Source organism: Melospiza georgiana, chromosome 8, assembly GCF_028018845.1.
Source record: "Melospiza georgiana isolate bMelGeo1 chromosome 8, bMelGeo1.pri, whole genome shotgun sequence".
NCBI classification, from domain to species: Eukaryota; Metazoa; Chordata; class Aves; order Passeriformes; family Passerellidae; genus Melospiza; species Melospiza georgiana.
In genome coordinates, this window is record NC_080437.1 from 26,760,188 (window position 1) to 26,778,088 (window position 17,901).

General features: G+C 40.7%; 1 protein-coding gene across 3 annotated transcripts in view; it reads right to left on the bottom strand.

Annotated features, from left to right (window-relative positions):
- LOC131086579 (VPS10 domain-containing receptor SorCS1) overlaps positions 1 to 17,901 on the bottom strand; it is a 257,794-nt gene that overhangs the window by 47,167 nt on the left and 192,726 nt on the right. For all 3 annotated transcript variants that reach the window (XM_058029651.1, XM_058029653.1, XM_058029652.1), the window contains exons 9-15: positions 15,053 to 15,232; positions 10,877 to 11,023; positions 4,274 to 4,376; positions 3,743 to 3,819; positions 2,511 to 2,602; positions 1,402 to 1,509; positions 308 to 425 (exon numbers count right to left, since the gene is read on the bottom strand). In XM_058029651.1, coding sequence (XP_057885634.1) covers positions 308 to 425; positions 1,402 to 1,509; positions 2,511 to 2,602; positions 3,743 to 3,819; positions 4,274 to 4,376; positions 10,877 to 11,023; positions 15,053 to 15,232 — 825 coding nt within the window. The remainder of the gene's footprint in view (positions 1 to 307; positions 426 to 1,401; positions 1,510 to 2,510; positions 2,603 to 3,742; positions 3,820 to 4,273; positions 4,377 to 10,876; positions 11,024 to 15,052; positions 15,233 to 17,901) is intronic.

Consider the following 17,901-nt stretch of genomic DNA (forward strand, 5'->3'; position numbering starts at 1 on the left):
GATGGGATATGTAAGAGTGAAGGAGCTCAGGCTTCAGTGGCAGGTCTTCTGCTGTTGTTGTATTGTTCTAGTCTGCATAAGCCTGAGGTAATTGTCTGTGTGCAGGAGGACACCCAAAATGCAGCTGTTCATTCTTCAGGGATCACAGAATCTCAATGTGAGGCCAACACACCAATGCAACAGAACAGACCCACCCAGTAAGGGATGAGCTGACACCAAACTGTTACAAGCATACTGGATTGGGCTGAACTTGAACTGTAGGATCATTAGCTACTTCAGGTCACATCCCAGCATCCTCACTTCTCACCTGGCTATGGAGTTGCCAAGGCCTGTAGTCCTCTTCCTCACATCTCCGATCAAAGATGGATTTGTAGTCAACTTTCACCAGCTGCCACTCGGAGCGGTGGCTGAAGTGTCCAAACACCCTGCAGAATGCAGCAAGAGGAATACACAGTAAAAGGAGTCTGGTAGTTACAGAGGTACAGTCACCACAATTTCCAACAGAGATCAATTGCTTTAAGAGTGAGAGTCCTACTCATTTTCACTGGACTGACAAGGTGAAACTTAGCCTGCTAAATTGTGTAATCCTATTATAGAAACTGCAAAATTGTATGGAGCTTTCATTCTGTTCACTAAGACCCTCCCATTTATGACAATCTCCAAAATGACCCAACGTGAAGAGTCAAGAGAAAACTTGATGTGGGGCTGGAGACAGTAATACCTTCAAGAGTTTTATCTGAGTTTTAAGCTTTGGGAATCCCTTGCATGCAAATTAAAATCAGAACCTGAAGGAACATTTTTCATACATCTTTATTAGCTCAGGTTAGTTTCCAAGCCACATATTCAGCTTATTACAGGTCAGTCAGAAATACTTCTTGTTTTTACAGTCTGATTTCAGATAAAATATCACAGTTTGTGGCATACTGAGTCCAGATTTATGCATCATGCATAACTCAGCATACCACATTGAAACTAAACATAATTTTTCATGAGTCAGCCTCAAGGCAACATTTTGTCATTCATTTTTATAAAAGAATGTCTTCACTCTCTGTGTCTCATTTTAAAAAAAGACTGCAGCAGCAAAAACACAGTTATAAAAAACACCTCACAATTTTTCTTCCAAATATTAATCTGTTAACAGGAACTCTGCTTTATATCACATTCAATTTGAGGAGTCAGGTTTCATGCTGATAAGCTAAGTGATAATGTGTTTCCAACTTGCAAGGAACCATGTTGCTAATCCCTCGGTCATATCACAAATAAACTGATGATTTAGCAACAGAAGACTGCAAACTCTTGGCTGCAGATTGTACTTGGTTTGGTCCCCAACCAGAAATGCCACTGTTCCAAAATACCTCGCGTGGTTCACCTGCACAGCATCATTGTGGCATGCTCACTTACGTCATGATGAGGGTTTCCTCTCCAGGCTCCCCTAAAACTCCATCTACAAACAGTGGGAGGGATGTGAAACTGTACTTGCTCCAAGATCTCCCTTCATCAAAACTTAACCTGGAGGAGAAAGCAGAATTAGTGTCTTCTTTCCTTACTCTCCTATTTTACTCAAAGGGATTCTCTAGTTAACTGCAGCTGCTATGGAGAAGCAGAAAACAGCTTCTCTTATTGGATTCTGATTTTTTTTGTCCTTTAAATAACTATTTTTTGGGGAAGCATCATAAATCAGAGCATTGATCAAGCTTGTCTGGCATCATACCACTAACCCATGGCCAATATTTAAGTGGTAGAAACTAGAATTTATGTTAAAGATTGATGCTCAAACGGCAAAATGCAGTCTAGCATAAGATTTTTAAAAAAATAAACGAGAGATTTTGAACATCTGGCTTTTGAGTCCCCAATATAAAACATTTTGAGGTTAGTTTTCAGGAGGATGAGTTTCTTCAGACCAGCAGCCCCCCCTGTGGGGAGTGTAAGTGAAAGCTTAGAACCACTCATCATTTTTTAAGACTTGGGTCTGGGTGCTTCAGATTTTGATATCACATTGACTGTGGTGGAAATAAATTATTCAGAACAGCACAAAGGTATACTCTGCCTCCTCACTCATGAGTGCTAACTGCACTTCTGCATTATCAGCTACATAACCCTGAATGTATTCAACAAAATTCTGGTTCATGAGTGCTGCCTGCTTGCCTACACAGAAGGCAAGTTCATCAATAATTTTGAAAATTAGGACTACTTTGGTAACTTAATGAGAGACAAAAGCATAAACAATACACACACACACACACAAATGTAATAAATAAACAAATCCAAAAAGCCAAGATGTGCTAAATCAGGAGTGTTGTGGAATTACACTGATGATTTCTCAGATCTTGCGAAGCCAAAATTATATAAACTGCAATTTCCAGGATTTCTTAGCTATATCTGACCTAATGTTTGCCAGTATCCTAACTAATACTTTCTAGAGCTTCAGAAGACTGGATGCATACTAAGTGCCTACTTCCTGGCATATGGAAAGAGGGACAGCAGCCATTTAGCACAAATGGAGTCATTACCAGAGGTGTCTGATAGGCAGAGATGTGTGTTTCATGGCAACAAGTACTCCACCTTGATCCAGGTACAGAACACTGTGCTCTTCCTCAAAGATCTGAAAAAAGAAAAAAAAAAAAAGGTATTAATTCAAACCTATTACCATAAGAATCAAGAAAATGTCACAGTTCTTTAAGCAGGATCATGACACAGGACAGTTATATGCTAGGAAAATAATAAAGTAGAGGAAATTATAGATATATTTCCTGGACTCAGTTTTTTTTTCCAGGTCCATGGAAAATCCATTCTTCTCTTGCTTGACAGAAAGTTAGAAATATGATCTTTTTGCAAGGATCAACAATTTCCCTCCTTTCGATGACAAATTTTTGTTTGAAGAAGAATTTCATGTGTTTGCACATGTCTGGCCCCATCTCAAATGATTGATTTAGGCAGAAAAATGAGGCTGGTCAAACACTGCAAAATAATTAGATTCTTGGATTATCAAATATTGGAAAATGTTTTCTCTCCCTGTGTCTTTTTTATATTAACTTTCTGCAAACATCTGCTCTACAGTCTCTACAGCTGCATTTGTTAGTCTGAGAAAGTTACTCTTTCTCTCCATGACTTGATATCCCATTCAGAAAATAGGAGTAAACAGAATTTCCTGATCTGAAGATAAACACATTAGAGGAGGTGAGACTCCACTAAATATTAGGAACTGGATATAATTTCATCATCCAGTCTCTTTCCACAGGTAGGTAGCTTTGAAAAAGGCAAACTGAATTTTGCCTTTTTCTAGATTTTGACTTTTTCTGCAAAATAATCCATTTATATGGACAACAAACTTTGGACAACTCAGCTTAGGTGAAGTAAGTCTCAGCTGAAGTGAGAAAAAATAGACCAGTGAAACTGCTGATTTTTGGATAAGTATAGTCATGGACAAAAAGAAAAATAGTTTGGTTGGGATGAGGGATTTACAACAGTAAAAGGTAACACTTTCTCTCCCCTTATTGTTCATAATTTATTCTGTTGTCTTTTCTATGGGATTAAAGTGAAGTCAAACTCTGAACAGAATAATAAAAATAATTTTCTGTTATATGAAGTCTAACAGCATATTCAGTTTTTCTCTTTGAACATCTTGGTACCTTTGAGAAAAAGCTACCCCAAACCAAATGAAACAAAAAGTAAGTGACAGATTGAATCTACTTTTATGATATTTCCTGATTTGTATTTAAACCAGTGATCCTGTGCTACTTACCTGCCTCCAAGTGTTCCCAGCATCAGAAGTAACAAACATGCTGATGTCACTGTCTGATAGCTCAGTGCCTACATTACCTGTAAGATGAGCACTGGTTAGTGAGGGAACCCTCTCAGAAACAGAACAATAAGCAAATCAGGGGAGTAAATGTATTTATTTATTTTGCAGTTGTAGAACTTCTGGGTTTGGGAGGAAAATGAGAGGGAAGGGGGAAGAGGGAAGGCGTTTCAGTTTGAAAAAAATACATAAAAGACCCAATATATACAACTCCTCTACATGCAAAGGAAATACCCTGATTTGATCTTATGCTCACAAGAGTAGAGGGCTAGACATGATCTCCTCTGTCTTGAAGGCCAGTTTCCATAAAAAGCACATGACAAGCTGAAGGCCCATAAGGATTTTCATTTGACAGCTTGCCTCCTTTCCCAATACTGGGGGTGTGGCACCCCAGAGCCATCCAACACCCTCCACAAACTCCAGAATTTATCCAGGTTTGCACATCAAACAAGGCAATTTTTAAACGTTTCATACCTGAAGCTACAATAATACTGGGGGCAGTGTCTCGGCTGGCGATGTTTCCTGACGTATAGGGGTTGTCTGAGACCTTCAGGTGAAGATGAAGGGAGCAATAGGGCTATGGAGAAAGGGGAAATAAAAGTAAAAAGCAGAAACAAAAATCCATGCTCCTGTTTCTACAGGCCTAGAAACATACAGTGTCTTTCTGTATTTCCTCCTAATCCCTAGATGGGCACAGCCACTTTGCCATCATTCCCAGTGGGAATCCGATGCACCAGGCTGAAACCAGGCTGAAACCCCCTTCCAAGGACCACATCTTTGAGGCTGTACCTGAAAGGAGAGGACCAGGCTTGCACAGGCAGATGATGGTAAGGACTACCTGAGGCTCCTGGCTCCTACTCTGTGAGAAGCAATCATGCAGATTGGTGCAGATATGAAGAGACTCTGAGCAGCACTGCCCAAGCTATCTCTGAAACAAGAAGCAATTTAACCCTACTGGTGTGGTGCTGAATCACCACTAATTAGCCAAGGAAAAAAACTTTATCTCATACCATTTCTTAACTCTTTTTGACATATGACTGCTCTGAAATGCACTGAAATAAATACAAAAAAGTATCACAACTAGAAAGTGTTCATTTCAAGTTTAAAGCAAAGCTTCATTGCCCATCTGGATGTGACCTTTAAGTTTTCAATACAAATACATCCATGGAAACCTTACCTACTTGCTATTGATTTTGTGTTCTGGGTACTCAGGTAAGACACAAGTGGTACAGAATAAATCAGCTGAGCTAGAAAGTAAGACAGATGGGCAGATTTTCAAGGCTGCCATTACAATTCCCTCCAAATCTGTAATGTGATATTTTCTGAAAATTTCTGAATGCTATTTTCTTCACTCGGGTTTTATTTCCAGAATTTTTTTTCTTTCAAACCTCATGAAGAGCCCTTCATGAAACAGGCTAAGGGAGGAGCAAGGGAAAAATACTGGCAAGAAAACCTGAAGCAAACTGACCCATTCCAAGTGGACATCGCACAGGAGCAGAACTGGAGCAAAGCCCATTCTTCAGCTTGCCCAGCTGTGTAAGAGGGGCTGTGCAGAGGAATCTTCAGGCTCAAAGGGGGCAGGTTTTCCTGAATAACACCAGCTGCCTAAAGGCTAGAGCTGTGACCCCAAGAGCCCTGCAGACCTCCTCTATAGGAGACCTAGTCCCAAAGGTCACTGGAGGAGGGCCATTTATCCATCCCATCTCAAAGCAGGTGAATGTGACTGAAATGGCAATTCTCCTGTGGAGAAAGGCAGGGCTCTTCTGGCAAAGGCAAACGAGGGTGCTGAGGAGAGACGGGAGCTCTCACTTATGTGAGACAGGAAAGGGGGACGTGGGTGTGCAGCAGGGAGCACAAGCTGCCAAGTGGAATGTACTGAGCAGCCTAACTCCGAGTGACAGCCTTGCGAGGGCAGCCCGGGGCGCCGGGAGGGACTGGGAAACAAATTGAGCTGACACGAATGAAGGAAGTGGAAAAGCACTGCAAGAGCATGAACTCTTTCCTTTTACATTTGGGTAGGTTGTGAGAAGACTAAATAGAAAACATATTTTTAAAACTAACATACTCCAAGCCCACTTCAGCATTTTGAAGACAGAACCTAATGGCAACTCAGCCAATTCCCAACTCAGATGAGACCTTGTTAAGATTCAATCTTTGTGCTACCAGAGGTTTCCTTTCAAATTTATCTCATTTCACAGATATAGCATATAGAAATGGAATATATCTCTCCACTATTAAAAGCCAGGCCATCTGTCCAAGCAGACAGATGGTCTTTTTAGTGGCATGACTTCTTACTGGTTGGAGTGCAGTAATGCTTAGAGTCTCTAGTGCCAACTGGCTATGGTGTGAAAGCCAACCTTTCCACTCTCAGCCAAACACCTGAAGTTACTGCCCATGGCCCCCCCACATCCTGACTGTGTTAGCATTCTCTTCCTCATTCCCCTGTACACCTTCTCCATCTCTGTCCTTATACAGTTCATCAACAGGTATTTTTCCAGTTGTTTTGTGTTCTGCTGGTCCTTCTGTGCTCCTCCTCCAGCTCCCACAGCTTAATTCACATACAGACATCTCACTTTTTTCAGAATTTCATCTCACAAATTTTCAGAATTTTCATCAATTTTCTCTGTCCTTTTTGTCATTACCAACAGGCTACTAAAATCATTATTATCACCAGAATCACAAGTTTGGGTTTCCTTGTCTTGTCTTGTTTCCATCTGTGCTAACTGTTGCACAGACACCAAGGGAAAGGCAACCACATCATGGAGCATTTAAACTCTAGATAGAAGATAAAGCACAGGTGATAAAGCCTCTTTCTCTGCCCACTGCCACAGTTTTTACAATTATGCTGGAGTTCATTACTTGCTTCCTAATATTTTCAAGCCAACACTCTTATGGGGCCCCCCCTCAGGAAACTCATGAGTTCTTAGTAAAATTTCTCATAAACATCCACAAATCCACTTTTGGCTGTTCTGCACAGCCCACCTGAACTATCTCCAATGGCAGGACACAATACAAACCAAATATATTAGTGGCTGTCCCTCATCAGAAGTGAGAGAAAATATTATATATAACACAAAGATGATGCTAGTCACCATTCACAAACCTAGGGGTAGTCACAGTATTTGCTCACCTGCAATAGCAAGGAACAATGAAAAGAGATAAACACTTTCAAGAGACATATTCAAAACACCTCACTTAGATGCTTAAAATACCCTGTACCAGATGGCATAAAGGTCCCCCTTTATGAGAAGAGGGTCTTTATCCTGAAATCCTTTTAAATTCCTATGGAAAAGACAAAAAAAAAAATGTGGGAGGGAATAAACAGATGTGTGGGGAAGCAAGGCACAGAGAAAATATATGACTTGCCCAAGGTCACATAGGAAATTTGAGATACACCCAAAAATTGAATCAAGATTCTCCTGAGATTCAGCCCTGTGTTTGAACCACAAGTCCATCCCTGAAAGCTAACTGATTAACTCTCCCAGGCTCATCTCTTGCTAGACACAACTACTCCTCAGTTAATCACTTTGCAACACATGGTAAGTACTGAACTAACCCAGCATCTTTGGAATAAAATACCTTGGCAGCTATTTCATGAAGATTAGGTATATTCATCTTAGAATACAAGTGGTATACACAAGAAAAACAAAACCCTGGGATTAGATGGAATTTCATTGCTTTCCTCCTTCCTCATTATTTAGAGTTGTCTCACAAATAATGTGAAGAAATTCTGAGTCCTTTTGAAAAACCACCTGGAGTGTACTGTCAGTAGAGGCATGGTTTTGTCTGGCTCGCCCTGGGCTTCAACCAGATTCCTTCCTAACCTCCTTAGCCAACAACTTAGCTGCTATGTACTTACTTCTGTTTTAATTCTCACTTAGTTTAGGTTTAAAGACCCAATGCACAGAGCACACAGCACTGCACTCACAGGCTGGGGACTGTGCTGTCACTCTGGGAAATGGCAGATCCCATTTTGCCAATGAGCTGGAACATATGTCATTGTGAGTCCTGAGCTAATGCTGGAGACAATTATGCTGAAAAGCAGCAGTGGGAAAGCATTAGTATCTGCTGTGCAGCAAGGATGGGAGACACTACATGTACAATGGACTATGAAGAATTCACTTATCTGCACCATAAGGAAAAGCAGGATCATGTCAGGAACAGTTATGTCTAGAAGGAAAAGGAGCAATTGACATAAGGAGGTAAAACCAGTGATGCAGGGGTGGCTGAAGAGGTGAGTGGAGTTTGTGAAGTGTTTTAAATGCTAAGCTATGTCACACTGACAAGGAACAGAATTGCCTAAGAGCAGGGGAAAATTCCTTTTCTCTGCCTTTTTTCTCCGTAGAAAACCCTTACGGATCCCTGAGTTATTTCCAGGAAAGTAAACTTAGAGTGCTTCTGCTTCAAAAACTTTCCTACCACTCCCAACTTCTGAGGTTTATTCTCTATAATTTCTAGAATTCTTTCATTCCGCATTCTGCCTTCATCTTCCCCACTATTAGGTGTGAACCTCAGATGGGATTTTTAAATAGCTTGTCTCTCTTGCAGAATTGCTATTTCACTTTGTGGTTTGGTATATTTTCTGTACTTCTATCCCTCCCTTTCTATGGCAAGCAGACTGTCTGTTCCTGTAAAACCTAATGAGTAAGTTTAGTTCAGATTTCAGCTATTTGCTTTCTTTCAAATCTGCAAGTTGACCACCTGAGATTCTGCATGCTCAGCTGAGGTTTCCTGCCCTTCTGCCATTCCAAAAGCTGGTGAAAACCTAAGCATGGAGGAGTGAATGAAAGAGGCCTTTTGCCTGTTTTACCCAATGTTGGAGAAGAGGAAAAATCAACATGGCTAAATATTCTTCTGACCTTATCACAGGGCAGGGCTGATAAAATACTTCCCATTCTCCTGGAAGGACAAAGACTGAGATACAAGGTTAAAGTCCATTGAAGATTTGTCCCTCAGCACCCTGAAATCACAGAACAATTCCTGCACTCCAGCTCAAGTCACAGAGCACTTAAGAAATGTAAACAGCATGACAAACATCTACTGAGCTTGCCCAGGTGGAAGTAATTCTCAGAACAAGTACATGGTTGCATAGAGTGCAAAATAAAAACAAACTAATGTTTAAATAGTGGTTTATGTACAGTGGAGCTCCAAGGATGGAGATGCAATCCCCAGAGAACCATGTGCTTCTCCAGGTCAGTTCTCACTGTGTCCCTACAAGTGACCACACTTTCTGCACCTCCTCCTGACCCTTTGCCTGGCTTGTTCAAATTTATCACCCCAAGGGAACTCAGCTTGTTCAGGCATATCTGGTCTAATTTTAAATGAAGTTTATTGGATCTTCTGGTGCCCATGGATATAGTAGCAGATACAGTAAGGAAGGTAAAGCTTAAAGGGACCATAACTCACTCTCCCTTCATAAAAACTGTCCATTTCTATTTCACACACAGATATTTAATCCCTTCCATTGTATAATGGCCAACTACAGTGGCAGGTATAGCCTTGTATACAAAATACCCAATTCCTGCACTTATAGGCTCACTTATAACCAGTGGCAAGTCAGACTTTGCATGATCCCTGCACAAAAATACCAGGAAAGCAGTTTCAGAACTCTAACTTCAAATTCATGGGAAAAAAAATAAATTCTACTTTTATTATTTTATTTCTGATGTGTTTTTTTTTCTTCTGCCTTGCCAGTCCCCTAGGATATTATACTATCATATCATAAAATAAAAATCTTGAGTTTCTGATTAAATTGGTTATAATTTGAGGTCAAAATGTCAGCATTTTTTTACTGAATATGTTCACTTCAGTTAAAACTCGATTATACTATCTATTTGAAACACAAAGGCCTCTTTACATAGTCCCTTCCAAAGAACTGAATGGCTTTATGCCTGCTAAGTTTTTTGCATGCCATCTTTTTTAGTTTTCACCACACAGAAGTATCTAATAAAAAATTCACTTAGTTACAAATTTTAAAAATTTGAAACCCAAAAGAATTTAGTCATGCTCTGAAATAACTCTTCTGTCTTACCCCCAGTCTTTCCTATTCATTTTGTCCAAACTGGAGAGGAAATGAAGGACTTGCATTTTGGCTCAATCAAAAAATCAATTATTTGAGCAGCTTCAAATATTTATTCTTTGCTCTTTCAATAGTGCATGACATTCAGTTAAGAGATTAGTGTAGCATTCAGTTACAAAATATAACGCTGATTCAGATTCTAATGCATCAAAATGAGAAATTATTTTTTTTTTAAGATGCAAAACAACATGCAAGTACAGGACAGGAGCAGTAAGAGCAATCTAAATAGTGTCCCTGATTCTGCCTGGAACCATATTAGAATTAGTATAATATGAAAGCTATTGAGAATCCCAAATACAGGGGTTCTGAGTATTATCCCACTACTGTGAATAGATTGCATCAGCTGAAAAATATGTCAAGATCAGTTTAGGCTCTCTAACTTCATAGAGGTCTCCAATTCTATTCACATTACTTATATTTCACTCTCCCTCTTGGAAGCTGTTTGCATATAACGATGATTAAAGACGTAGCTATGTGTGGATCTATATCAGTAAGTACAGAGATGGATACAATTTACACCAACACAAAGCTGCACATATATTTGGATGAATGTGTCGATTCTCACTTATGAGCTCAAAGAGAAAATGATGAATGTTAATAAATATTAATGCCAAGAGAGCAGCCTGAAAGCAATCCCAATCTCTTTTCCTTTCAGCCTGTTTCCAGTTACTGTGCTCAGAGTTCTGAGCTACAGCAGCTCTCGCCTCCCATCTAGTGTCCAGAGAACTGACTGCCAGACACAGCATCCAGCTTCCCCTGCTCTTCCAGGGAACACAGCACTTCTGCAGAAGGCAGCTGATCCACTATTTGTTCCAGAAATTAAATTAAATTAACGTAAATTACAATGTACAAACCCCTGGCAGCCCAAGCCTGAAGCACTGCACTCCATGAGACATTGCATGGAGAGGGGAGCTGCCCTCTTTTTGTTACGTTACCTGGCAGAAAAAAGATTGTTCTGGGGTATTATCACCCCCCAAATTCCCCCCTCAGGTACTTACTAGGAGACAGTGAATGGGATTTCCCCTCAGATCCGTGTGCGGAGCCTGCAACAAACTCCAGTCTCTCCCTTTATTGTAGGTGATGAAAGTTTTCACTTGGTTGTCAATCTTCTTGTTAGCCAAGAACATTCCCTTTATCCCTGCTACCTAGGAAAAATTGACATGGCTGAAAAATAGATCAAGTCCATGCAGGCTCTGTGCATGTCCTGTTTTCTCTGTCAAACCCACCAGGGCTCTGATGGCTCTGTCAGTGTGGTCAGTGTCAGGTCCAGAATTGCCAATGTACATCAAAGGCAAGCTGGAGTGCTGGGGAAGAGACAGAGCCATCATAGGCGCAAAGATGACAAATGGGAAAGAAATATTGTATTTCAGAATCATCATGGGAACATGGCAAGATGTCAGTAGCATTATCTGTAAAGTGACAACCTCTCAACTGTGTAGGCATCCTTCCCCCTGAAAGATGAAACATGCACAGGCAATTATTTTTCTCTTGCACAGCAGCAGCAGGAAGCAGCAGCAATTTTGGGCTTGTGAAGAAAACAGCAACACACACACATAAACTTGCATTTCAGTGTTTCTATTCTCATCCAGCCTTCTTCAGACATTTCATCTAAGGATCTCAATGTGTTTCGAAACAATAATTATCAGTGTTTCAATGGGATAACTTGGGGCACAGAGGTATTTTTGTTACAGTTTTGTATTTTGAGGAAACCAAAGCACTGGTGACTCAAGCAAGGCCACACAGAATGCCAGTTACAGAGCTGGCAATGAGGTCTTCATCCTTTCATTTTTTCCTGGTGTTTTACCCAACAGTTTAAATCCACAGACCTGCAGGAGGATTTTGCAAAGACATGACACTAACAGTTTCACATTGGAACCAAGCCTAAAAGTATCTTAGTGAGGAGAAAAAAAGAGTCAACCTCAAACCACAACTCACACTGCAGAATGTTCCCATCTTCTCAGCACACTGAAAATCAATAGCCCAATAGCTGCTGCAGCTTGAGAATGAATTTGTTAGGCTGTCAATCTGCAATCTGAGTGCTGCAATAAAAAGGGAAGTGATATCAGGAGAAGGAGGGGGTAAATGAGAAACTTTTTGGTTTCCAGCAAGTCTGTCCAGTCATCCACCTCACCTCTGCTTACGATGTAGAATTAGCAGAGAGAATCATTCATCAAGAGTTTTTATTCACAGAGATTAAATGACATGGCATGGCAAACAGTTACACAGCAGATTTAGAGCTTTTTACAGCTCAAACCATTTAATTATGGGGCTGGATTTGGATGCTACAGCTACCAGTGAACAGGACCTTATTGCACTTTAAATCACATGCTGTGAAACTACTTATGCACAGTGCTTAGGTACAGCACAGTGATGTACTTAGTCATTCAAATAGCACCATCCTGAATTTCACTTGAAGTTCATAAAGACTTTGACATAGCTTGCTTTAAAGGGCAATAGTATTTAAATTAAATATTTAACTAATTCATTGTGGATATAAACAGAAAAAATATAACCTTTTCAATTTACCAGCTAGATTGTTAGACCCTATCCAACTAAGTATTCAGGATTTCTTTGTTTTAGTAGAAAGGCACCCTGAAAAGACAAGGGTACTCCTGTCTCACAGTGACAGTGCATGAATAGACAGGGATGGAAAAAACCACATATTTCTGCCTTTACTACTAGAGGCTACAGCCTATAGTTGCAGTTGTACTTTGCTTTGCTGCTGTCCCAAAATTATTCTATTATACAGTCCCTGTGAAACGCTGGCCATAAATGATTAAAGAGCACTTTATATATCGAGCAATAAAAGTGCTCTGAAATCCTGATTTTTTTTTTTCTTTTTATGATTCTAGTCACAGGCTGGGATTCAGAATCCTTTCCTGAGAAAGCAAAGTTATTCTGTCAGTCTTGGACAGCTTTATCTTAAAAAAAAAGACTGCACACACATGCTTGTGTACTCTCAGAAGGAAGAGACAGACCAATTGCACATACACAGCCCTGACACACACAGGGAGCTGCTCAGCCTTGCTGCTCACACAGTGATTGCAGAGAAAGGCCCAGGTAAGCGAGTGCATGACTACCAGTGGTCAGAGAGGAAAGCACTCCATCAGCTCCTCCACAGGAACTGTAGAATCCCCACCACCCTGAATGCATTGTGTGCAGATACTAATGCTGCTCTACAGCTTCAGAAAGATCCATACAGGACACTTGAGCACACACCTCTTAAGACATTTTTCACTCCCCATTACCACCTTCATACATTGAACATACTCCTCAGCCAACATACATACTTCTAGGAAAAAGTAATTTCCAGAGTGGCAGGGACATATACCATAGCTATAAACACACCACCTCACAGTCTGTTATCACCTCAGTCATGGATTGTCACAGGTGGGACTGTCTTGCTGTGGACCATTCCAGCACAGCCTGGGCAGACACAGGAACTAGAAAGGGCATTCAGACTGTGGTCAGTGATTTAGCTCTTCCCTCACTTTAGGATGTGGTCTCTAGGACAGCCTTTTTGTGAGCTCAAGGACACAACATGAAAGAATTTTTATTTCTTTGTACCCAGTCCAATTCCCTGCTTCACAGCATTGAGCAGATTTATTCTTGATTTAGAATCAGCTTGGGAATTACACACACAAACGTGTTCACTGCAACCAGAAGAACTTACTTCTAACACCTGACAAACATGCACATTAAACAGGACTTTCTCTGGCATCTTCTCTAATGTTGATGCTTTTTTAAATATACTGCTGCCACCAGAGAAGGACTCATTTGGCAATCTCTCCACTTACTTTTAATTTATCTATGGATTTTTCTCCTTCTCTTGCCTTCCTCTCCATTTTCCCCTAGATCACTCTAACAATCTGACTCAGAGAACCATGCTGGCTGGCTCTGTTCTCTTCCAGCAAGAACATCAAACTGAAAGGAAGGTTTGTGCCAGGTTCTGTGTCAGCCAATATTCCTTCTATCTAGATACTCAGCAGATATGATGCTCTAAGTCTGATCCCATCAATTTCAATCCAGGTTGCTGTGTGGTGTCAGATGAATAAAACAAAACAAAAGATTTTCTTTACCCCCTGGGATGTAGGACACCTTTACATAATGCAGTAAAGTTGCTTCCCCAGCTGACAGTAATAAGAGGCAACAGTTTTTCCATGGGCTGCCAGCACTGCAGAGAGATTAATGGTAAAAAATGTCCAAATGACTGAAATGGCAGTGCCCATCCTCCTCCAGTCCATCTGCACTGATGGATAACTCTTGAGATCTCTGGACAATTCAAGGTGGTTTCCAAGTAGAGGGCAGCTGAAGGAAAACTACAGAGCAGAGCTAATACTGAGACAGTGATGGGGAAGTACAGGAAGCATCTTCATCCTCAAAGGCACTCAGATCTACTTTATGACCTTTATTCTAAATGGTCAGAAAAATACCCTGGAGGAGACCTGAAAACAGAACCTGACCCTCAGAACAGCAGCTGAGGATTGAATTTCTCCTCAGCTGAGTGTTCCAGAGGGAAAACAGGCAGGAGAGCAAGAGATGGACCAGGGCATATTAGAAGTCCTATTGTTAGGATCAATTGTCCTAGATTATAGAAGCCAATGCAAACTGGCATTTGTACCATGAGCTTAAGCAGAGCACACTTGTTCAGAAAAAGGCTCAGGGTAAAAAGGGCATCAAAATGAAGTATGAGAGTTTCCATGCACATGGGATAGCCCAAGAGGGCATATCTATAACCATTTAAGTTCCCAGAATAGTCCAAGCTGAGAAAGGTGAAAAGTACAGCTGAAAACGGCAGTCTCTTCTAAAACAAGAGATTAGGTTGCCAGAAATGCAGCATATATTGGAGAATGATACTACTGAGACTGCTGGGAGCTTTCAGAGCCATAGAGCCAACATGGGTCCAAGCAGCATTTTGGCTGACAGAGTTCCTCTTAGCAACTGTGGAACTGAATTCCACAACTTTTTCCTATGCATCAAAGAGCCATGAGCTGTTCCTCACCTGAGAACCTACTGGTGAATATAGCAGTAAATCTAGGAAGGGTAAAACTCTGTATTTAGTCATTTGTTGGCTTCACTGTTCACATGCATTTTATGACACTGATGTGCAAGGAGGCAACTGGCATCATGTGAGCTCCTGAGACAGCAGTGAGATATTTGGAGTTATGACATACCTCATAGAGGTCAATCATCACATTCCCCTCCAGCCCTTGACTACTCTTGACATTTTCCAAGGCCAGGGTGAAGTAGACCCCTCGGGTGTCAGAGATGTACAGATTGTATGTGTCGTTCTGGTTCCACTCCTGAACAGCTGCAAACACCTGATTCTCATCTGTGCTGATAACATGCATGTCCTGGGGAAAGAAAAGAGAGGCAGGTTACTTGGGGGAGCTCTGTGCTGCCATTTCCAATAGCACCAAAGTAATGGAGGAGGAGCAAGGGATATATTTAGGCTGGAGTTTAATGGGGAACTCAGTAGACAATACTGTGGCAATTTACTATTTTATTGTCCACAGCCACTCTAAGCAAGTATTCCATCCATGAATATTTTACACCAGCTCTCTTCTGCCAATTTTCAAAGTAGTAATTAACTGATGAGGTGTTAATTGAACATTACCATTGGCACTACAGCATTAAACCGCAGCACTTACACTCCCCTTACCAACACCTTCGTTTTAATGAATATTTTGTCTGGGGAATAGGAAGGATTGTTTATTTGTTAGGGGTTTTTTCTGTTTAGCATCTGAGTGATTCCACACATGACTATGGAATCACAGATATTAATAGTGTAGGAGTTAAAAAAAAAGAAGAAGAAGAAGAAAAAAAAAGACCATCTGAAACATCTGCTTCTTGCCCAGCATTCACAAGCCAAATATGCTCAGGACCTGATACAAGTAGGAACTAATGAGGGAACATCTACTGCTATCTACTGTTTCTAATGACAATGTGGGCTGGAGCCAAGGCCCTGGACCACTACACTAAACAGCACACCCCAAGAAATAGAAAAACAACCTTAATCCTCACTAGATATAAAGAACAGATACGTAGTTAGATCACTAGCACTGAGTGAGGTTTTGTTCTACTCTGCTTCTCTGTGTTACAGCAGGCAGGAAGCAATGACAAGGTTGCATAAGTGAAGAAAAAAACAGGAACTATTGAACCTGATCTCCTCTTTCAATGCCTGGAGAAATTATTACCCATTTTATTTTATTTTCCATTACAATGGAAAAAGCCACCAAGAGAGAGATTGTTATAATCAAATTCCCAGGCTCTATCTGCCCAGCAGAGGCACCCTGAGTTCTTTGGTGCCATAAAAATCTGTGGAGGTAGGAAAAGAAATGAAGATTTCTTAGCACCAGGTGATTCCCAGAAGACTCAGCTGTTCAGTCTGTTTTGGGCAGATATCCCAAAGTTATTCTGCTTCCATGAATCTCAGCCAGGACTTTCTATATGCAAAACTGAGAACTTTATCAGAAAATATACTCTTTGGAAGCAGATGCTACTTCTCCCTTCTGCTAATAATAGTCTTTGAAAATTCAGTGTCTGGTGGCTTTTTAGGGAGGATTAATATTTCCAGATGCAGTCTTGTAATTTAAAAATAAAAAAGTAATATAATGAAGAAATTTGATCTATGAATTTGAAAGTGGATTCACCATGGAGTTAAGATTCAGAACAGTTGCTTGTTCATCCAGATCCAGATCTGAATAGAGAGTGGATGAATATGCACTTTATTTACTTTCTTCTTTGCACTGGAGAAAATCATGTCCCAGAAGATGGGCTCGATTTGTGAAGGAACAGATTGGCTTAATTCCCGAGGCAATAGGAAAAGTAATATAAGTCCCACTGAGTCCTACTAATTTTGGTGGCGAACAGACATCCTCTCTCAGCTCCAGCTGTGCCAGGAGGAGTTACAGCCACAGCTGTTTGTCAGTGGCTCCTCTTTTCAGACTGTCACCCTGGTTCAGCCTGCTGGCAGATCTACACCAGCAGGTGTTCCCAGTGTGCTCCAGGCAACATTGGCTAGCACAGCTCTAATCACAAGTGTTAATTTCTGCACATGGGCACACATGGGCAGGCTTCTGCATTTAAACATAGGCAGAAACTAAAACTTGCTTTGCCTGGTGAAGGTACTTCCTCATTACCCTACCATTTCATTTAATAGTTGTGTAAAAACTGGAGGAGAGGGGCAAAAAGATACTTTGATCAACACCAGAGAAAACTAAAGACAATTTCACAAATGCTGAAGAAGGAAATGAGTGAATTTATTCACTAGGTGCTTCCTGCATTTGATCAGAGCATGCTGTAAGATGGAAATCTACAGAAGATTCCAGTACAGCTGAAGGAACTTAAGCCTGGGGAAGCAGAGATTGAGATGGAATTGGTATAATATATGTAATGCAGGAAGTCAAAAAAGATAGCATTCCAACTGTGTGCCTTTGGGAATAAATTAACTATTCCTCTTAATATGGCCTTGTCCAACAGATGCAGCGATGATGCACAGCTTTGATAGAAAAGGATTAGTAAATGAGCATCAAACAGATCTTGGACCAGCATCTGGAATTTCTTCATTTCCACATTGGGAAAATTAAAATTAATCAGCATATCATATTATGTATGTTTTTTCAGGATAGGGATTAATTTCTTGGGGGGGAGGAATAATACAAAAAGACAGCCTTCATCTTGATATAGCTCAAGCTCCTTACAAAGATGGAAGAGGACAGGAATGCGAAGCAAAGCACCTGTCTCCAACAGTCATTATCACCTTTAGGGGCTCCCCTTGCATTTGTCTACTGAGAGCCCAAGCTTTTTTCTCTCTGTTCCAGAACATACTGGAAGTACATTAATGTGCAGTTCTACTATCTGTCCCTTTTGCCTTTTCAAAGACAAAAGTAACACAATGCTGTACATGGGTTTGATCAGGTGTCTCCTCAAGTGACTGAAAGCCAAGGCTTTCTGAATTACTGAACAATTGCCCCTTCTGCATTTGGTCAGGGAACATTTTTCCTGGCAAGCTAAGTGGTAA